The sequence below is a fragment of the Anabrus simplex genome, chromosome 7 (genome assembly GCF_040414725.1).
Source record: "Anabrus simplex isolate iqAnaSimp1 chromosome 7, ASM4041472v1, whole genome shotgun sequence".
Taxonomy (NCBI): Eukaryota; Metazoa; Arthropoda; class Insecta; order Orthoptera; family Tettigoniidae; genus Anabrus; species Anabrus simplex.
The window spans coordinates 305,350,422-305,374,617 of NC_090271.1; the positions used below are offsets into that span (position 1 = coordinate 305,350,422).

The window sequence follows — 24,196 nt, forward strand, 5'->3', positions numbered from 1 at the left end:
CTTTGTATTATTTAAAGGGCTTCATACACTAACAAACCTTATGAAATCACTTCATCCTGTTTAAGGTGAGGTATATATTTATTCATTTTTGTACCATTCTCTTGTGATTGTGAACGACTGCATAAAGACCTCAACAATGTTTTGAAATGGGCAGGAGACAATGGTATGATGGTAAATGGGATGAAAAGTCAGATTGTAAGTTTCACCAAGAGGTAAAGTCCCCTCAGTTTTGATTACTGCATTGATTGGGTGAAAATGGAGTATGTACCTACTACTTGGTAGAATGGTTAGGGGAGTTAGGGATTGGACTAACTTACCAAGGGAGATTTCAATAAATTTCCCATTTCTTTGAAATCATTCAAGAAAATCCTAGGAAAAAAAAGATAGGGAATCTGCTACCTGGTCGACTGCCCTAAATGCAAATCAGGATTGATTGATTGATTGATTGATTGATTGATTGATTGATTGATTGATTGATTGATTGATTGATTGATTGATTGATTGATTGATTGATTGATTGATTGCAGTTACTCAGTAGCTCTTGTTAGTTTACAGGTTCAAATACCACAGTAATAACAGCAGGTGTCTCCTGCCAGCTTTTTTAAAAAATCAACAGCCTTTCCACCATGACTACCATTAAAAAGATGACTTCTATACGCGAACCTTTTCTTGAGCCCAATTTTTACGGGGTGAGGAGTAAGGAGGGAGCGCTGCCGGTTCCGGTTATACTGTCAACTGGATAGAAATGAAATCTGAATTGAATCGATAATATGATCGATCGATATGAATTTTCTAAACATTTATTATCTTACATTAACAACTGTGTCACACATACATTATTGAACATTATAAAACATTTCTCGATACGAATCTTGTTACTAGCATGAATGATATAGTTTGGCTTTGCTGTGTAAACAACAACAGTACTAGTTCATAAAGTGTACGCCAGATGTCGCACAGCGATGAATAAGCGATTCATAGTTTGTGTTTCAAAGGTTGCCAATATGGATGTCGGAGATAACCGAGGTCTACCGATTCAGCGCTAGGGAGCTCAGGGCTCAAGAAAAGGTTCGCGTATACTACTACTACTACTACTACTACTACTACCTCCTTTATATACATGTCATCATTGTTTTCAAAGTAATAAACTTCATTGTTAGGTTCCGTATTGAGTTGAGACTATGCTTAAAGTAAATACAAAATTTTAATATTCCACCTTCTCAATACTAAAAAATCATTTGATGTTTTTACAAAAACATTACAATGATATTAATAGGTACTAGGTACGACCGTAATCATAGATAAGAATGAATATATCAGTAAAACATCAGACTTATTTAAAGATAGTTCCTTTTCCATAATTAAAAAAGACCCCACACAAAAAGTCCAAAGACTCCTTAAACAAACCTTAAAAAACTCCTCCTTCCTACTCACTGAACATGAAAAAAGCCAGTTTATAAGTATGAACCCTGGGCTTCCTATGGCTAGAGCTCTTCCAAAAATTCATAAGGCAGGTGCTCCCATTCGTCCAATCATCAATTTCAGACCAAGCCCTTTGTATAAAACTGCACAATTTATTCAAAAGTTTCTAAGCAAAAATTACCGTTTTTCATCCAATAAATCGGTTAGAAATACCTTTGACTTAATAAATTTAACATGCAACCTCACTACTCACTTCACTCCTTTGATATCATAAACATGTACCCAAGCATTCCAATTTCTAAATTAATTCCCATCATCAAAAGTAACTTACACAAAAACAGTCAATACAGTAAATTGGAAATTCAAGATTTCATTACATTGTTCAAATTAGTCATAAATAACAACTTTTTTACGTTTAATGGTACCATCTATCAACAAAACGGTCTGGCAATGGGTTCACCTGCATCAGGCATTCTCGCAGAAATCTATTTGGACTTTCTCGAGAATTCTAAAATCAACAATAAATTCGACAATATCCTCCTTTGGGCTAGGTACGTCGACGATGTCCTAGTAGTTATCAACGAGAATTTGGAAGATGCTCACACCACACTTCAAATACTTAATAACATCGATCCTCATATTAAATTCACATTGGAGTCGGAAGTAGATAAAAAAAATCAATTTTCTGGATCTTACCATCACTAGACAACAGGAATCTTTAACCTTCAAGATCTACAAAAAGCCCACCCAATCGGCCGTCACAATCCGACAAGATTCAGCTCATCCCCTCCCCCACAAAAAAGCAACCTATAACAGTCTTGTACATAGAGCATTCAACGTTCCTATGAATAAAAAAGATCTTCATACCGAATTGAATACTATCCACTACATTGCCAGATTCAATGGCTTCAATAGCCATTTTATAGAAAATATCATTAACAAACATAAATTTCGCCCCAAGACCACACTTAAAAAAGAACCACCTAAACATGACTCTTTTTCCATCTTCACTTACGTCAATGGAATTCACAAGATCACCAATGTTTTAAAGAAAAAAGGTATGAAAATAGCCTTTAAAACCAACAACAACAACAACACACAAATCTTACATAACACATCACATATTAATAAAATAAATAGATACACAAAATCAGGCGTCTACAGGATTAAATGTAATACATGTTCTAATATTTCTTATGTGGGGCAAACCGGCCGGAGCTTCAACATTAGATATTTGGAACATTTCAATGCAGTCAGATATAACAAATTCTCAGCTATCGGCCAACATATGGTCGACTATAACCACAAATTCACGAATATTGAAACAGACATGGACATTCTCAAAATAGTTAAGAAAGGACCTCTACTCAATATAATAGAGAACTTTTACATTCATTTGGATCAATACTTTAATGCCAACTATAACCTTAACGAAATAACTGAGAAACCCAATATTTTATTTGACCTTTTCATTACTTACTACAGAAAAAACAAATCGGTCATTCAAAACTCTTTCTTTAAGTCAATTAAGGGTCCCCCTACAATACAAACACCATCACTTCCTCTCCCGTCCACCCCGCCTTGAACCTTTCCCATCCCTCCCACCCTCCACCACTTACGTCATTCCTCCCCTCCGTATTCACCTACCCCCTCTCCCGCTGATCTACTCCGCGCTACGCTCACTCCGTAAGTTGCATTCAATACAGCAAGTTTGTTCCACGCAGCACAAGGTGAGTCATCGTTTATATTTCCAGTGCCTCGCTTGTTCTCTATTCGATTACTCGCGTTAATACTAACTTCTTTCCCCAGGTTCATTGGGGTCCCGATTGAACTGAGACTACTTCTGTTTAACACAGCAAACTTTTCATTCCACCACAGAACATGTCCAACTTTGTCAACTTTAAATCTTATGCTGGTCTCATCGGACAATTCTTCCCTCTATGCTAAAGTGGAACTCACATCTAGAACTTTCTAGAAGCATATACTTAGTTATATATTTTAATTGTGCAACACAGGAGTAACTGTCAACCAAAGACTATCTCATCAAGAGTTTTTACGTGACTTCACAAAGATTTTACTTGTCAGTGTGAACACTTCTGTTACTTTTATCATAATTCGCAAATACGGTTTTTCACTTTTGTCTGTCATTCCACCACCATCCCATACTTCTAGATCCTCTCTCATTTCTCCACATTATTTTACTTTATTTTATCACTATGTCTTTTACTGTTGTAATTTGGCTAGGCTGATGATGGTCCACAGTGGACTGAAACTAGTACGGTACCTATTAATATCATTGTAATGTTTTTGTAAAAACATCAAATGATTTTTTAGTATTGAGAAGGTGGAATATTAAAATTTTGTATTTACTTTAAGCATCATCATTGTTTTGTTTATTCAACAGGTTTTGCTGGCTCTTGCATAAGAAGGTTCAGCACAATGCCATTCCTGTTCTGTGATTTTAACAATGTTTGCAACTACGCCAGCCGAAATGATAAATCATACTGGCTTTCGACAAATGAGGCTATACCTATGATGCCAGTTGGAGCAAACGAAATACGACCATTTATCTCGAGGTATGATGGATTACATTTACTTATTATTAATTTCACAGTATGTGTTGTCTGTTCTCATGTATTTTGCAATTAATATCATAAGAAAAGAAAAAATACCTTCTATTCAAACTAATCCTTGTTTATGTGCTGGCATTGTTATGTTTTGTTTTCTCACTTGACAAAAGATGAAAAATACAGCTTATAAGGAAAGAATTGTCTAGTTGGGTTTTTTTTGCTAGTTGCTTTACGTCGGCCCGACACAGATAGGTCTTATGGCGATGAATGTCTAGTTGTACCACTGTCACAATTCTGTATATTTATGTCATAATACTACAAAGCCTTTGTGGCTCAGGCGGCAGTGCATCGACCTCTCACCGCTGGATACCGTGGTTCAAATCCAGGTCACTCCGTGTGAGATTTGTGCTGGACAAAGTGGAGGCAGGACAGGTTTTTCTCCAGGTATTCCAGTTTTCCCTGTCATCTTTCATTCCAGCAACACTCTCCATCAAAATTTCATCTGTCAGTCATTTATCATTGCTCCAGAGGAGTGTGACAGGCCTCAGCAGCCGGCACATTTCCTATCCTCGCCGCTGGATGGGGGCTTCATTCATTCCATTCCTGACCCGGTTGAATGACTGGAAACAGGCTGTGGATTTTCATTTATGTCATAATGCTTTCAATCAAAGCCCCTTTATTCAGTTAATTAATAATTAACAATCGCTTGTTCCCTCCCTCTGTTACTGCCATCTTTTTATTCTGAGTATAGGCTACTCCACTATCCGGTGACAAACTTGCTTGCATTATATTGCAAATTTTTGTCTCATATGATATCAAATGTTTGATTTTTCGGAAGTAGCTTTTTGCAGAAATCATATTAAAACAAAGCAGATGATTCAATTACATATTCATTATGTATATTGCTGAAATATAAAATTTAAAGGAGGAGGAGTAAAGGAGTAAATTTTATCTAGCATCCTATGTCTTCAAAATTATTTCATGTAGATGATTCGACCATTTAACATTCATTCAGAGAAATATATTTTCTTGATATCCTATCAGTTCATCATTAAAAGCAACAATAGGATTTACAATTTTGAAAGAAATTGTTTTCATATTTTGAAAAAATATTATAACTTTCCTAAATATTCCATACTTTTTCAATCAAAATGGGTGCACAGTTAGTTCTATATTTCATTTGTATGATTTCACAGCACCAATAACACCAGTTTAGTAACTGTCTAACTCACTACATTTGCAGTGCCTTTGTGTCCAACTCCATAAATCATGTTTTATCTTCTTTTGTGGGTGCTACAACTAGAGCCAAAAATATCTTTCTAGCACTTATCTTCTGTCATTGTGTTGTTATCACTACCATATATCAAAACCTTAACAGATCATAGTGCGAGAGCACTTTTGAAAAATCTCTCAATAGTAACCATCCACATACTCACACCAAAGGTCAACATATTTTTTATAAGTTCTGAGGAGATGATGAACCCACTTTTAACTATTGGTATGTGCAAAATTCCATCTTCGTGCAGGCATATTGAGACCACAAAAAACATAAAAGTAATAGAAGAGCACTAAAGGTACTCTACAAACTACAACAGCCACAAAAATCACCTTTAGCAGAACATATGTGGAAAATGAGTCATATAATACAGTTTAAAGCCTGAAAATACTGGCCAAGATACCAAACTGTCACACATGACTATGCAGATAAGTCATTGAAATTTATACATGTCCAGAAAATGTCAGCAGGAAAGGTGAAGAACTCTACTTCAATAATATTTGGTATCCAGTTCTTAAAACATCCATGAGTGTATTTGCAACAGCTACCCATTCAAAGTTACATCTCACCCCTTCCCTCCAACAAACCCAAAGTGAGCATGAGATGACCCTAAGGCGGAATAATCTTAGTATTACCAAACAGCAGCCTACAATTCTCCACTCACCTAGAATTTTCACCATAAGCACACAGAACCCAGCTAGTGCCACCTACTATTCCTTAACCCCTCAGCATCGCAGCCATTTAAAGAGCTTCCTACCCCGCGGCCGGATGAGATTTCAACTACGCGCGACTGAAATACATTGATTCACTTAAAACGTTACTACATGTATAAGAATAGCCCGATATTCACGAAATTTGGAATTCCTTATGATAGAACTATGTGCGTGCAGATAATTACATAATTGTTTCACATTTCCTTAGTAATTTAGTTTCGTGTGATAGAGTTCAAAGCACTCTTCGAGACAGAGAGCCAAGTCACACTCCTGGCAGCAGTACACCGACGTCTTCTTTTCGCCGTGTTTTGAACACACAATACAACGTCTCTGAGGTTTGGATTTCTCACTCTTGGGTGCTGATTTCCTGATAAAATGTCTTTCCTGCAACCTTGGAACTGTATTATCTGATGCGCGCCGGCCTTGAATATTTCGTTCCCCGCCCGAGTGAGCGTATTTTGTAAACAAACCTTCCACCAGCTGAACCCGATAAGATAACTGCTCAATGTTTGTCCCTGTGACTTGTCTGAATATTATTAGAGAATTTAGGAATCAGAATTCACTCTTGCAAACTTCCCTTTGACCTGTATAATTATCTATATTCTCCTACACAAAATTTCCAAGTACTCGTTCTTCCTCATCGTCACTCTCATCATTTACCACTGCATCCGTCACAGCCACATCATCTATTTCATTATCACTGCTGCTAATACTGTCAATATTACTTTCAACTAAACTTTCATCTGAATTATACAATATTTCAAGCACGTTACTGTCAGTCAAACCACGGCTGGTACTAGCCATTGAGCGCGGCGCGTCACAAGGACTGATGAAGCTGCAGCGCGTCCGAAAGCAGCAGGACGAAACTGAATGACAGGAATAACAAACCAACTCGATACATATTTCAGATAAAAGGTCGAGACATCGTCTTTCAAACGAGATATATACCATGAACAACTGGTTCTTGCATCGTATCACAGAAAGCAGCACTAACTGATGCCTACACAAAGCGCTCGCGGAGAGTTACGAAAATATTACAAGCCTAGAAATAAAGACAAATATAATAAATAAACCGCTCTCTTAATGTAAAATTAGAGCAAAGAACATCGCGCGGAAAGACCAACTTCTCAGATCATCATTTCTTTGTTTTGTTCCGTGGGAAATAATGAAGCAAACAGACTTTAAAAAAAAGCAGAGATTAGTGTTCAGACTTATTTGACAAATAATTATCCTTCCAAAAACAACTACATTATAATGATTTTTCAGTTCTTATTTACAACACTGATAAACCCCAAAATGTCTTCTAGGAAACAAAACAACTTGCATATCCATAACTCCAAAACTCTTCGCGCTATAGCCGTAAATGTGAAACCATGTATGGGTCTATACCACGTATAGAGGTCGGCGGTTACGGAAGAAAAGAGTGCCTATACCACGTATAGAGGTCGGCGCTGAGGGGTTAAGGAAAAATGGATCTCCCACTTAATATTTTATCTCTTAAAAAATAAATCTAGGAAGTTTGCATTTTAAAATATTGTCAGTATTTCTAAAAATATTTTTAAACCTCCGTAGCATAACAGTTATCACTATTAGCTGACATCCTCGAAGTCCCGGGTTCAATTTCTGGTACTGCCGGAGATTTAAAAATGGTAGGAGAGTTGGTATGTGGTTACAATGGTACATGTGGTTCACCTCCATTGGAGGTGTGCTTGAAAAGAGCTGCACCACCTCGGGATGAGGACATTTATTTATTTTTTTATTTATTTATTGGTGATAAAAGGTCCCATGAGCCTCTGGCTCGTGATAGGGACAATACAGTACATACTTTTTTAAGGCAACACAATAATTACATTTCATATACAATGGCTTTTCTGTAAAGTGACAAGTACTTTTTTCTTTCTTTCTTTTTACATGTTAGGATCATAATTTTTCAGAAGTATATTCAGATATTGCATGGCTGTAATATACTAAATATGGACAATATATATATTATTGTATTAATTAAAGCAAGTTATATAGAGATTATATTAAGATATCTGTAAAAGAGTAATATTCCTTCAGTTTTTTCTTAAAACATATAATCGATTTAGAGTTCTTTATAACAGGAGGCAACACATTATATTCCCTAAACATTGATGATTCTATGCCTTTCACTCCGTACTTTACTGAATTAGAATGAGAGGGATATATCCTTAATGATCCTCTAGTTTCATATCCATGAACTTCACTAAAGTGGGAGAAGTTAACAGTAGAATGGGTTAACTTCCTGTCTAGCTTATACATAAAGACTGCTGATGAAAATGCAATTTGTTTATGGAATGGCAGAATATTTGACTCTGAAAAAACTTCATGTGATGGTTTGAGGAAGGGGAATCCATACATGATTTTGATGGCTCTTTTTTGTAGGATTTCCAAATTATTAATGTAATCTTTCCTACATCTTCCCCAAATAAAGCTTGCGTATGTTAGATGTGGGTGGATTATTGCATAATATATACACTTCAATTGTTGATGGTTTATTTACTAGTATAATTCTAAGGAATATCTTTCTTTAATGCCCATATTTTGCTGTCTGAAAACTTTCCTAAATTAGAAATAAGCTACTGCAAGTGTAAATTGGTAAAAAATAATTACCGGTATGATGTGTATTCTTTATTCTGCAGATGTGTTGTGTGTGAAGCACCAGCCAATGTGATTGCTATCCACAGTCAGTCTCTTAATGTGCCAGAATGTCCCAACGGCTGGTCAGGACTCTGGATAGGATACAGCTTTGTTATGGTAAGAAAGAGATACAGTTCTAGTAATCACATTATTGCATTTGAAATCTATAAAATAGGAAGGGCTAATTAAAAGTTGCAAATGTGTATTGTTTCTCTTAATCCAAATCATCCTCCATCAGGTAAATGAAACATTTTATCCCCTTTAACCCCAGTGTGATTAATGTTTTCTGGCTGCCTCTCCACATAAGCTACCAGTACTTGTATTGGTCAAATGAAGTCTGCTAATCTAATTGTAGGGTGAATAGATCTATATACGAAAGTCGATCAAATATAAACAGGATTTTTGTTCCTGAACATTATCAGTTGGTAGGACTGGCCCCGTGCTTCTATTATGCTTACGCAGGACCATTAGGAGTGGGAAGAGTGTGCTGTTAGATATTTCCCGCCGTTTCATCAGTACCGCTCACTACGTCGGAGCGACAGCTGCACCCCTCCACTGCGCAACGCATAATCATAAAATTTCTTGCTCATGAAGGAGTTACAATGGCAGAAATTTGCCAGAGATTGACCGCACAGTTCGGTTATCAAACATTATTAAGGACGCGTGTGTTTGCGTGGCACAAAAAGTTCAAGGAAGGACGAGAACATGTGGAAAATCAGCAACACGATCACCGTCCTCGGACAAGCATTACAGATGAAAACATTTGTGTGGATAAAGACATTATTGACAACGATCGACAGGTGAGAGTATCAGAAATTGCAGAAGAAGTCGGAATCAGTTATGGGAGCTGTCAAGCAATCATCACAAACGACCTACAGGTCCATAAAGTGTGTTCCAGATGGGTCCCTCACCTTTTGATCGAAAATCTGAAGCTGAGATGTTTGGAGGTCTGTTAGAGGCTTACAGCAAGGTTTGCAGAAAAAGGTGATGCATTTTTGAGTCGGATCGTCACCTGCGACGAAACATGGGTCCACCACTACACTCCCGAATCCAAACAAGCCAGTAAGGAGTGACGGAGGAAAGGGGAGACAGCACCAGTGAAAGCCAAGACTCGACTGTCGGCTGGCAAAGTTCTTGCAACCGTTTTTTTCGATTGGCGAGACATTTTGCTGATTGATTTTTTGCATGAGTGACACACAATCAATGCTGCTTACTGCTGTGAGCTGTTGAACAAGGCGAGGGTTGTATATCGCCACAAAAGACGAGACCAACCGATTCGACAGGTCATCCTCCTCCATGACAATGTGCGGCCCCATACTGCAGCTCTAACTGTTTCCATGCTACAGGAAATGCACTGGACTACACTTGATCATCCTTCTTACAGCCCAGATGTATCGCCCTGCGATTTCCATTTGTTTGGACCGCTTAAAGAAGCTCTAGGAGGGCAACGATTTGAAGATGATGAGAGTGTGGAAGACTTCATTCGCAACTGGCTGGTGACACAACCCTGTTCTTTTTACAATGAGGGCATCAAAAAGCTGCGCATATGCTGGGATAAATGTATTTCCAAAGCAGGAAACTATGTGGAAAAATAAATTGTAACAGCCTTGTGTTTTTCAATAAATAAATTTAAATAAAAAATTAAATCCTGTTTATATTTGATCCTCCCTCGTACCACCAAGCAGGAAGATCTTGTACTTATTCTCTATTTAATGTATTGCACATGTTACTTTTAGGCTCGGTGATGCTTTATCTTTGTATGTCTTGTCTTCAATGGACGTTGGCCTCATCTTGTTCCACAACACTTCATCAGTACTAGCTTGGACCTCATGAAGTCCTCCTTTTTTTCTACCATGGACTTGCTATGATGAGCCCAGAAATGTGATACTTTTTGTTCCATATTATGTGCCCAAAATACTTCATTATTCTTTTATTCACAGTTTCTATGACCTCCATTTCTGTATTCATTCTGTGTAGCACAATTACATTTGAGACATCATAGTCATCATCATCATCATCATTTTCATATCGTTCCAGTGAGCCCAGGTAGGTTGTTTATGAACAACTTGCCTCCATTTTGCTCCATCTTGATATACTTCTTGTCTTACAGTTACCCAATTTTCTCCTCTAGTTTTTAGATCTTCTTTCATCTGATACAGCCACCTCTTCCTGGGTCATCCAATGAGTCTTTTTAGCTGTATTCTCCTATCCAACTATTGTTGTGGTGTTCAGCTCTCCCTCATCCTCTTCACGTGTCCAAAACACTTGAGTCGTGCAGCACTCAGTCTCTCTGCTATTGATAGATCCACCTGCATCTTTGAGATATGATAATATATTATAGCCAGAGTTGGGAAGTCATTGAGTAAAAGTAATTGGATTGCCTGTAACGATTACATTCTTAGTTATTTTTATTTGTAATCATTACTTTTTACAAAAAAATAATTCTTACATATATTTCTTGAAATAAAATTGTAATCATTACATTCTAGCAATTGTTTTCTATTAATTGATATACTGTACATCACACGGCAGCAGAAACAGGACTTTAAAAAAATGAATATATGAATATAACATTTTCAGTTCTATCATGGCAGAACCAGTAGCTTCAGCAGTTCTGGATGAGGTATGGTACTTTCTTACCTCTCCAGTACTTCCAAATACATTGTACTTATCCCAGTGATGTTCTTAAAATTAAACACTGAAATTCCTTCATGTGCCCCTGCAGGGCATCTTTTCAGTAAATGCAAAGAGGTTGAGGATTAGCAACGAGAATTTTAAGAAACAATTTTTTTACAATTTTGCTTTATGTCACACCGACACAGATAGGTCTTACGGCATTGATGGGATAGGAAAGAGCTAGGAGCGGGGAAGAAGTGACCAAGACCTTAATGAAGGTACAGCCCCAGCATTTCCCTGGTATGAAAATGGGAAACCATGGAAAACTATCTTCAGGGCTTCCAACAGTGGGGTTAGTACCCACTATCTCCTGAATGGAAGCTGGTAGCTACGTGACCCAAAACGGTTAAGAACCAATTATTTTATTTGTAAAGTAAATACAAATTATTGGAAATGCTACAGGTCATTAACTAAAATAAAAATTATGGGAAGTGATCATTTCCAAAATCTCAAGGTATCATGCTTAGTCTACTTAATGATAAAAGGAAATGGCGTATGGCTTTTAATGCCGGGAGTGTCTGAGGACAAGTTTGGCTCATCAGATGCAGGTCCGTAGGCGACCTGCGCGTCATGATGAAGATGAAATGATGATGAAGACGACACATACACTCAGTCCCAGTGCCAGCAGAATTAACCAATTATGGTTAAGATTCCTGACCCTGCCGGGAATCGAACCCGGGACCCCTGTGACCAAAGACCAACACGTTTAGCCATGGAGCTGGACACTTAATAATGATAGCCACTTAATGTCTCTATGCTTTAAAAAAAACCATATAAAAGTGAATATCTTTTCCTTGCACACTTTGGTATTGTTACAGTCACATGCAAAAAATGAGTGTGATTTCCTTAAGATTAGCATTCTGTGAAGTAATTCTAATTGTAATGATTACTTGTTGAAAAACTAATTTTTAATTGTAATTGAGTAAAATATTTCTCAGGTAACTGTAAGTCAGCCCAATTACATTTTTCTTGCACTCTTCCCATCACTGATATCTGAGGCATATGTCAGTAACAGCACATCTCAAAGGCATTTATTCACCTAGCTGTCTCTTTGGTGAGAGTCCATGCTTCTTCTCTGTAACAAAGGATGGAAAATGCTTAACATTGCAACGTTCTAGTTCTGAGGTGTAAATTTAGATATAAGCTGCACAAGATGTTTCTCAATTTTATGAATGCCTATATAGTTTTCTACACATCTTGATTTCTTTTCCAGAGTCCCCTTTTCATGTAGTACATATCCCAGATATGACTGTAGGAACTTTTTCGAGTACTGTCTGGTTGATCTGTATTTTTGCTATTAAGTTAGTATTTTTGCTTATCACCATAATTTTTGTTTTGTTCGCACTGACCTTCATACCATACTTTTCACACATACTATAGTGATGTGGTTCATTAATCTCTGCAGGCCTTCCTTCACCTGTCATCCATATATCTGAATTTGTTAATGATATGACAATAGATCAGTACCGTATACCATCTTCTACACCTTCTAAGGCTTTTTTAAAAGTAGGTTTTGAGTATATGTTGAACAACAGCAGTAAAAGTACACTTCCTTACTGAATTCTTTTCTGGATGTTGAATTCTTGTGATAATATGTCCTCGAGTCAGCTGCAGTCATTTCTCAATAAATTTTTGTGATCATTCTGACATCTTGTCATCATCATGCTTTATAGATAAAGTTGTAATGAGTTATATCGGCAAACAATTTAGGTATGGAAAGATTTTCTAAAGGTCTGAAGTGGTGGAAAATAAATTGGTCTCCTTTGGTGGAAAATAAATTGGTCTCCTTTGTTATATAGACTGCTTTCAGATAAATAAGTATAGTCAGTGTCCTCTTATATTTTCAACCTGCAGTAGGTTTATTAACTCTGCCTGTAAAGTGAAAAACTTAGAAACCAGCACACTACAACACTAATATTTTGAATGCTACTGGTACTGGTACTGAAAACCTATCCTCAGATTTTGGCTATCTCTCCACCTTCCATGGGCATAACATCAGATCCATTTATGACACCCTTTAATCGCTCATAATTAAACAGCCACTCCTTCCAAGTGTCTGGTGCAAGAGTCTCATTTAAGTGGTCCTGTCAAGATTTCCTCTAATCTAAAATATATAAATAGCTTTTATGATTATTAAAGTGAATTAAAATGAATGAAAGTAAGTATGATGTAGAGCTATCATTAGGTTAACATATAATTGGAGAATATTAATCTGTATTAACATAATCACTATTATAATACCACAGTAGTAGTAGTATTCTATTACATCAGTCTAGGTCATTTGTAAGTGTAAGAGATGGCTGAGAATCCTAACTTTGCCATTTACAAAGACATTAATTAAATAAATAAATAAATGAGAGAAGGATACCACATAAAAATACAAGGTTTCTAATAAATCTGACTCTGACATAAATGGCAATTGCAGAGTTCATCAGCAAGAAATGAAATGAAGACATGAAGAGATAGAATTCAAAATATTAAAATCAGAGAAGAGCTAAATATAGAACCGCTAGTACAGAAGATACAGAAAGCAAGACTGAGATCGTTCAGACATGTAAAAAGAATGGGAAAGGAACAGGTACCAAGAAGGGAATTGGAAAGAGAAGTTAAGAGGAAAGAGACCAGTTCAAAGACCGAGAAGAAGGTGGATGGATCAGATTTGGAAGGACATTAGAGAAGCTGGATTGGATGTGGTGGAAGAAATGGAGCAGGAAAAGTGGAAGGATAGAAAGGAGTGGAGGAGGCTTATTAACCACACCTGGGCGACTGGAGTGGGATATTGATGATGATGATTAACATAATCACTATCACCATTTATTGAAGGATAATCCTGCAGAAAAAAAATAATGCCCTTAGAATTATGGCTGATATTCTTGTAAGTTTACTCTGTCAAATACATATTGTCTGAGAAAAGATAGCATCTCTTAAGATGGCATCCAGGATGAAAGTGCTGAATATTTCACTGCTCTCAAAATTAGAACCTGAATCCTCTGCTCTCTAAACTGATTCCAATAACATGGCTAATACATGACAAAATCAAATTAGGCTTGTTTAGTTTATGTTGACTAGCTGACTGAAGAGACGTCTATTGGGCAACAACCTTCTCAGTCCTTTTTACAATACAATACTTCCATTGTAACTGTTTGATATGATTGTGTTGTTTGGGTCATCAGTCCATACACTAGTTCAAAACAGCTCCAATGCCACCTTATCCTCGGCTAGTCTTTCTACACAACTACTGTTCATCCAAAATCGTCAAAATAATATGTCTTATCAATCTCTCTCTTCTTCCTGTCAAATTTCATCACATCATCCTCCTCGCACCAACTCAGTTTAGTATCTCTTCATTTGTGATAATGGGCCGATGACCTTAGATGTTAGGCCCCTTTAAACAACAAGCAACAACAACAGCATCTGTCCATCTAACTTTCAGCATTCTTCCGTAACACCACATTTCAAAACTTTTACATGTCTGTATTCAAAGTGAGTAAATTTCTTCTCTGAATTTTATGCTCTTGCTTGTGCTGCCATTAATTATTCTACTTCCCAAGCAGCAATACTCATTTACTTCCTTTAAGGACTTCATTTTCATATCTAATATTTCCTGTATCATCTGACTTTATATGGTTGTGTTCCATTACTTTTGTACTGGATTGATTTATTTTCATCTCGTACTATTCTCCCAGACTGTGATTTCCTTTCCTGAACTGCAATTCCTTTTAATTTGTCTTTGATTTCCATACTGCCTCTTCTCGTTGTCGTGAGTTGTCGTTTCTGAGTATAAAATTTCTCCTGCGTACAATTCACTTGCACTCAATGCTGTTTGTGGTTGTACTTGAACAAACCAATTCGAGCATGAAACAAGTATCCACATAGACTGCACTTGATAGGAGAGAATGAAGCTGCATCTGATGGAATATGTGTATCTGTCATTTAGCCTGCTCATGCCTGTGATATTCTTGCTCAAACAGTTCAAGAGCAGTACAGGTGGTTCGGCACCAAAGCAAGCAATCCTTGACAAGTGTGTTCCAGGTTTGAGAGTTGATGTTTGCCACTTTCATGGCTTCTTTAAGCTGGTTTTATAATGCTTCAAAGGAGCCCCTTGTGGTCTTATGCCTGAAGAAAGTTCATCATACAGGAATTGGTGAGAAAAACTGGTGTCATTCATATGGCAGGCATGCCCAGTCTTAAGCCAACGGCCAGTGACAGAGGCTTCTACACTGTTCGTGCATGCTTTCTCAAGAAGTGCAAAATTGAAGACATGGTTCCTCTATTTGATATGTAAGATGGAATGAAGTTTCTGACGATGTCATGGTGGTACAGGGTCCAGGTTTCACATCCGTAGAGTAATATTGTGATGATGACTGCTTTATACACCATGAGTTTCAGTATGAACTATTAGGCCTTCATTCCTAAAGATCCTGTTGGATAGATGACCAAATACTAAATGAGCATCACAGAGTCTATTTTCCACATCCTCTTGTGAGGTGCATTGTTTAGACAAGATGGTCCCAAGGTATGAGAAATGTTCTATTAGCTAGTGGCTTTACATCGCACCAACACAGATAGGTCTTAGGGCGACAATGGGATAGGAAAGGCCTAGGAGTTGGAAGGAAGCAGCCAAGGCCTTAATTAAGGTACAGCCCCAGCATTTGCCTGGTGTGAAAATGGGAAACAATGGAAAGCCATCTTCAGGGCTGCCGACAGTGGGATTCGAACCCAGTATCTCCCGGATGCAAGCTCACAGATAAAAAATTGGATGTATGGCCCTTCAGGCGTTTGCTCTATTAACCAGCATTTCGTCTTAAGTCCGACACTAGACTCGTCAGAGTGGGATGTGTCAGACCCTACCCACTGATGCTGGGGTGTATGCAGGCGAACTTATCAGAAGCCTCTTATGTGGCACAGACTGATAACTGCAGGCTTCTGATAAGTTCGCCTGCATACACCCCAGCATCAGTGGGTAGGGTCTGACACATCCCACTCTGACGAGTCTAGTGTCGGACTTAAGACGAAATGCTGGTTAATAGAGCAAACGCCTGAAGGGCCATACATCCAATTTTTTATCTGATTTTTGATATGCTCTATTGGTGGAAAAATATCTAATTCCCTTCATGGGAATTTAGTATTACCATTTGCAAGCTCACAGCCGCGCGCCCTTAACCGCACAGCCAACTCGCCTGGTGAGAGAGAAATGTTCTACCTGTTTCAGAAACACTGAACTCTGTAAGGCTTGTCCCTGTGTCAGGTTGGGCAAGAATTTTGTTTTTTTGTGTATTGATGGTAAGGCTAAAACTATTACGACGTTGTTGCACCTGCAAAAACCTCTATGTGATAATATTTTTGGAGAAACACTGACCCACAGCACATACATTATGAAGTGTGAGAATTCGTTGACAATAATCACACAATATTAAACCTCAGATGACAAAACCTTACTGGCCAAAGTTCTAAGCTAAAATATTTCATATAGTGGTTTTTTCAGATGCAACAACATGCGCTCTTCAAACTATTGACTGACTGCTGCAGCTCCTCGGGTGTAAGAGCAGGGGATGCTGTGTCTTCAGCATACTGCAGTTTGGTTATCCTGGTCACATGAGTTTAGCATCGTGAATGAAGTCTTGTCAAGTTGAAGGGACTTCCATCAAGGTGATACCTTAAATCATTGCCAGAGGTGTTGGTACATGAAGCGTCACAAAACATACCAGCCACATACAGAGCACAGAGCATTGGAGCAAGTGTACACCCTTGCTTCAATCCATGAAAGATAAGGAAAAGCATCAGAGATGTCTTTTTGATGGAGAACCTGACCAGACATACCATCATGGAGCACTCAACCAGGCCAACAAAGTATTCAGGGCAACCAAAATGCCTTAACACCTCCCACATAGCAGGCCTCAGGACAGAATAAAAGGCTTTTTTTATATCATAAAATATTAAGTAGAGAGGTTGCTGCTTTTCTCTGCATTTTTCTTGGAGTTACCGAGGACAGAAGATCACGTCAATTATGCCTCTTGAGACACGGAGACCACACTGAGACTCAGGAAGAATCTTCTCAGAGACAACCTGGAGATGGCTAAGTAGAATCCTTGCAAAAAGTGTGCCAGGTATGGGCAGCAGGGATATGCAGCAATAGTTGCCACATACACTGCAATCACTTTTCTTGAATATGATGATAATACAGTAGTTTCATTCTTAAGGTTAACAGATACTTGCTGAGTTGCCCAGTTCAAAAGTATTAGTGTGGAGAACCTTATCTTTAAGAATAGTTTCCACATTGAATCAACTCCATTGGAATGTTGTCTATCCCAGGTTCCTTTCTGAGTTTCACTTCATTAAGAGCCTCACAGAATTCCTGGTATCACAATGGCATTGCCATCCATGGCTGAAGGGGTTCTTGTGGCACATCACATAGGAAGTCATCAGGTGTGGTAGAGTTGCGGTTTAAAAGAGAGGAGAAATGTTGTTTCCAGCATTCCAAGATGTCATTACCATCAGTAAAGCTGGTAGCATTGTCGGCTGATTTCAGAGTTCCTATTAAAAAATGAATTGGTCCATATAGATCTTTAATTGCTACATAGAAATTTCACAGATCTTTGGCATTGGTTGACCTTTGAAGTTCTTGAGCTTCGGTTGCTACCAGTTATTCTTTATTTCCCTTATTCGAGTCTGGTATTTCTGATTAAGATCTTGGAAATGGGATTCCTTCAAGCCGGAGGTTTGATCTTAATGAAGGAATATAAGAGCTTGCCATCTAGTGTTAATGAGGCTCATTATTTCTGCATTGTTGTTCTCAAATCAGTCTTGTTTCTTCTTTACTTCAAAACCAATAGATTGCTTAGAATACAAGGAGAACAGTTTGAATTGTTGATCATTCTTGCTCCACGTCACTTGTGATATTTGAATTGGATGCCAGCAACTTGGAGATTGCATTCTGGAACTGTGCAGCAATGGATTGATCTGAAAGTTTACGGGTATCAAACTTCATTCTGGACACACTTGAGCAATGTACAGTGGAAAGAGGTTCTGAGTCGGCAGAATTTCTCTGTAGAATAAATAAATGTATTTTATGTTAATGTTTGTTTCCATTTAATTTGTTCAGAGAGGATGATTACCTAGTTGAACTTCCTCTTAAAATAAAATCACCACCACCACATCGGCAGATCAGAAGTTTGTGATCTGTCCAGAAGTCATATTTCTTGTGGCCTTGGTGATCAAAATGTCTTTCTTATCACATTGCCGGGTGAAGCATGGGTGCATCCATGTGATCTTAAAACAGTTATGTAGCCAGAACTAAGTACTGGTGATGAATAGGTTATGCTCAACACATAAGCTGAGAAGCAATAACCCATTGGTGTTGCATTTTCCAGTGCCATGTTTGCTCATTACAGGAAAATGTGTGTGTGGTGAGGGTAGGGATGGAAGAACCATAAAAGTGCCTGTTGCATATAAACATTGAAGAGAAAGGGAGACAAACTGCAGTCTTATCTCAATTTTTTCTGGATAGTTTCTTTTTTCTTTTTTGTATTCCTCCATTCTTATCACAGCAGTTGATTGCTGTATAGATTATAGATAAACCTTTTTTTCTCTGTATTTGATCCCAATCACCTTCAGAATCTCACACCCTTGCTTCAGTCCATGAGAGATAAGGAAAAGACCTTTTCCAGAGATTTCCCTTCTTAATTTGATCCTCTATCAGATGTAACGTCAGTATTACTTTATATGTTCCCTATATTCCTGCCAAACAGTCCTTCTCCAGACATCAGTCTGTCTACCCATTCATCTATAATAAATAATATATGTTAAAATTCTACAATTATGTGATGTTTATACCTGACATACTTTTGTACTTCACAGCATACAGCAGCAGGAGCTGAAGGAGGAGGCCAGTCACTAGCGAGTCCAGGATCATGCCTGGAAGACTTCCGAGCCACTCCGTTCATTGAATGTAATGGTGCTCGAGGCACGTGCCATTATTTTGCTAATAAATTCAGTTTTTGGTTAGCAACTATCGAAGATAAAGACCAATTCCGTAGTCCAGAAAGCCAAACCCTGAAAGCAGGGAGCTTGAGGACAAGAGTTAGTCGATGTCAAGTTTGCATAAAAAATACGTAGGAGTGTGCTTCGATGTGAGAAATGAAAGTGACATTCCTTCGAGGACTGTATGCCACTTCATCTGCAGAGAATATGAGAATCCTGCAGGAGCTGACTATGGGTGCTACATGCTCGCCATCACCACATGATAAAGTGCATGCTCATGCACATGTGTTCAAATGTTGACTGACTAAATCAGAACAAACTGTGACATGTTCCTCACCAGCTTTATTTCTTCTCTTTCATTTTTTTAATTACATGCTTTGTTTCCATTCTGTAAAATGCTAATCCTAATAGTGGTGTTAGCTATGAACAGCAGGTGAGTAAATTATCATTGTGGCGGCAAATAAGTTAATGAGTATTAATGTATAACAAACAGGTTTATTAAAGTTAATTTATATCTCTGAGAGATTTTCCAGGGGTGTAAATAACACAGATGCAAAACTCTCTGGTGCTATATTACTTAAATGTATAAATGAAAAATAATTTTATTGTAATATGAGAGGGTCTGAAATTCTAAATACTTTGATACTTTTATTTAGTGAATCATGTTATGAAGTTTGTATATTTGTATTCAAGCTCACTATTATTTCACTCTTCAGAATTTTAATGACACTAAAGAGGAAAACTTCATTTGGTTATTAATTTGCTCCACCAGTTGTATTTATTAGGGAGAATCTACAGCATAAGCACATTTTTAATGATGTAAAACAAATATAATTAAGACTCTAGTCAATTGGTCCAGTTCTGATTTAATTAAATTTTCTCTCATTTGCTATATAATTAGAGACAAAATATTTCTTTTGATAAGCTTTTCTGGCAAATTTAACTAAACGTGCAACTTCATTGTGTAAGCAGGAGGATTACGAAAATTTAAAAATAAATTTGGGGTAGTATTTTAAACCATTTCTTAAAATATTTACTACAAATCAAAGGAATATTGTCACATCCAGAAATGTTCACATTCCTTTGCATTTATCAAATTTTCTGTTTGAAAATATGTATCTTTTCCTTTGCATTCCAGTAAATATAAATTACATCTTGTTATTATCTTTGGAAAATTTTTAATGCACTGATTGTAACAGATGTGAAATAAGTTAACCACTCACTGCCATTCAGCTGTATAATGAATTTATTTCTTCCAGCCTAGCAGCTATACTGCTAGTCACTTTCTTGTGAATGTACTGCACATTTCCAATCGTACAATTTGTACTTTTGCTTTAATTTTATAATGCAATATTGTATATGTAAAAAATCTATTATCTGCATAAGGTAAAGTTATTTAAAATTACTAAGAGCACCTAAAATTTAGATGCGATGATATTATATAGTTACATTAATTCATTGAATAGAAACTATTTTTCAATTATTTATAGTATAGTAGTTAATAATTCATTTTATAATGTATAAATGAGAAGCAACCATAAAGACCAAAATCAAATTTGTGCTCATTCTGCATTTATTTAGGGTAATATTTTTGTATTTTAATTTCTCACTCCATCTCTTCCTCTCATCCTTTAGATGTCTTGTCTGTCTGTGTTTCTATGATGTATGTTATGTCTAAAAACACTGCCAATTTGTAACATAGATTAATTAATATTTTAAAATAAATTGGTAAACTGTTTTTATCTATAGTTTTCCTGTTTATGACCCCATGTTCCTTTCACTCCATCAGATGCAACTGTAAATTCTAAAAGTATGTTTGTTTTTGGTCCTCGCCAGACAATCGCATGTAAGCATGGCAGGTGGGCCAGGACCAAAACGCAACACTAGCATGAAGATTTATTATGTTTGAACATGCTCTATAATGAGTACTAACCTTGTCACAGGTGATATGAATCTTCGTAGCGTGTTTTTATGACCGGATGCCTTTCCTGATTTCAACCTTATCAGATGAGTTAATGAGATGAAATCATTGTCGTGATACATGGTAGTAGGAAGGTGAAACCCGGAGCCGGCACATAGCCTAATCTTGTTCGAATAGCACCAAGGCATCTGCTCAAGGCTTAACGTATCCATCTGACGGATGAATCACCATCAGCAGCGTCATATGCCCTCATTCCATTTGCATACTGTAGAGAAGTTTAAATTGAATACAGGCTTTTGGCATGCAATCTAATGATTAGAAATTGTATACCATCTCGCCTACCCTGTCGGCCAACACTCTAATGGTGAATTATTTTCGACCAATGGGGCTCGAACCGGCTAACTACAATGTCAGACCATATAGAGTTGACTCCTTAACGATCATGGCCACTAGGCGGGATGTTATTTTACTAAGTGAGATTTCTAAATAATGAATTCTTAAAATATTTACTACAAATCAAAGGAATTCTGTCACATCCAGAAATGTTACGGGGTGAGGAGTAAGGAGGGAGCGCTGCCGTTTCCGTATCATGTTAAATTACCACCATTGAAATATAATATGTGCATGACATTTTTGTGTTAGCCAATACCAGCAGTCTGGCTACTTCAGACGAATTGTTTTTATTTTATTTTTTATGTTAAGGTCTGAGTATTGGAATCGGTCTTGATGAGAACAGCTATATCACAACATGTGCTGCCATAATAGTATCCAGGCGAAGCAATGTGAACAAGGGAGGAGCATCACCATAATTGCCAACCGTACAGACATTTGACATTTTTTATTTTTCAGAAAGTCAATTTATTGTAAGAATAATCAAATACACTACACAAAATACATGCCACTTTGCAAGAAATCACAAGACATTGATTGCCAGCGCAGCTAGCGGGACGGCCTTGAAAGTGAGTGTAGTAGTACACTATACACTATGAATTATGCCAGAAGTGTCAGGTTCCAGGTTGTCTTTAATTAAAAAGTGGTGAAAAAAATTAACTGGCGTATGGCTTTTAGTGACGGGAGTGTCCGAGGACATGTTCGGCTCGCCAGGTGCAGGTCACTTGATTTGACTCCCGTCAGCGATCTGTGGGTCGTGATGAGGATGAAATGATGATGATGAAGACGGCACATACACCCAGCCCTCGAGCCAGTGAAATTATCCAATGATGGTTAGCCTAAAATTCCTGACACTGCAAGGGAACCCGGGACCCATGTGACCAAATGCCAACACTCTAACCCTTTAGCCATGGAGCCGGACAGAAGAAAGTGGTTACAGGAGTTTTCCCATTTCACATCGGACGGTAAAATTATATTCTGTGACGTTTGCAGCAAAGAGGTGAGTGAAACTTGTTTTTTGTTTCCACCTAATGAGTTGTTATCAATTCAGCAAAATAAGCATGGTATTTTAACTGATGCCTATTAAAAAAAGTAAAATTAAAGCTAACTAAACAAATTTTAGAAGCTATTTGAGAATCTATTTTAGGCTGCTAAAAGAAAACACATTTAAGCACCTAAATTCCAAGGTCTAGTAATCGCTATTTCTTGTGGTGGTTGGAAGTGTAGTGTGTTGTCTGAATATGAGGAGAAACATTTTGGAACAATCACAAACACCCAGTCCCCAAGCCAGAAGAATTAATTAGACCCGATTAAATCCCCGATCGGGCTGGGAATCGAATCAGGGACCTTCTGAACTGAAGACCTCTACACTGACCATTCAGCCAAGGATTCGGACAAAGCAAAATCATTATTTTCATTATTTATATCAATTTTAACATACAACTGTTGTAGTTTCTATCTTGCCGCCAGGTGCACCAGTGTCAACATGTCTCTCGGTTTAGTACAGTAGAATAGGGAAGTGTCCAGTATTGGTATAATTTCTTCTTTTTCTTCTTCTTCTTAATCTGTTTACCCTTCAGGGTTGGCTCCTCCATCCGACTCAGCAAGGGATCCCACCTCTACCCCCTCAAGGGCAATGTCCTTGAGCGTGAGAATTTCGGTCGGCGGATACAACTGGAAAGGAGGACAAGTACCTCGTCCAGGTGGCCTTACCTGCTAAGCTTAACAGAGGTCTTGTGGAGGGATGGGAGGATTGGAAGGGGTAGACAAGGAAGCGGCCGTGGCCTTGAGTTAGGTGCCATAAGGGCATTTGTTTGGAGAAGTGGGAAACCACGGAAAACCACTTCGAGGATGGCTGAGGTGGGAATCGAACCGTCCTCTACTCAGTTGACTTCCCGAGGCTGAGTGAACCCCGTTCCAGCCATCGTATCACTTTTCCAATTTCGTGGCAGAGCCAGAAATCGAACCCGGGCCTCCGGGGATGGCAGCTAATCACGCTAATTGGTATAACGAACCGTAAACCGGGGTTACTTTGCACCATCATTGGAAAAATTTTAGGTGGCGCTTGAGAGAATCCAATCGGCTCGTTCTTCGCTTAGGTACGCCAATAGATGGCAGACGTATTCTTGAGCCAGATTTTTACGGGGTGTGGAGTAAGGAGGGAGCGCTGCCGATTCCGGTTATACCGCCAGCCAGATGGAAATGAAATCTGAACTGAATCGATAATGTGATCGATCGATATGAATTTTCTAAACATTTATTATCTTACGTCAACAACTGTGTCACACATACATTATTTAACATCATATAACATTTCTCGATGCGAATCTTGTTACTAGTATGAATTATATAGTTTGGCTTTGCTGTGTAAATAACAACAGTACTATTTCGTAAAGTGTACGCCAGATGTCGCACAGAGATGAATAAGCGATTCGTAGTTTGTGTTTCAAAGGTTGCCAATATGGATGTCGAAGATAAGCGAGGTCTACCGATTCAGCACTAGAGAGCTCAGGGCTCAAGAAAAGGTTCGCGTATAGTATACATAATTTTAGTTCCAGTTCGCGGTCATGCTTTACGTTTATGGGGT

General features: G+C 37.9%; 1 protein-coding gene across 1 annotated transcript in view; it reads left to right on the forward strand.

Annotated features, from left to right (window-relative positions):
- Col4a1 (Collagen type IV alpha 1) overlaps positions 1–21,036 on the forward strand; it is a 271,083-nt gene extending 250,047 nt beyond the window's left edge. Inside the window, exons 30-32 of the mRNA XM_067151762.2 lie at positions 3,827–3,998; positions 8,645–8,759; positions 19,176–21,036. Coding sequence (XP_067007863.2) covers positions 3,827–3,998; positions 8,645–8,759; positions 19,176–19,433 — 545 coding nt within the window. The 3' untranslated portion in view covers positions 19,434–21,036. The remainder of the gene's footprint in view (positions 1–3,826; positions 3,999–8,644; positions 8,760–19,175) is intronic.
- Positions 21,037–24,196: the final 3,160 nt, after the last annotated feature.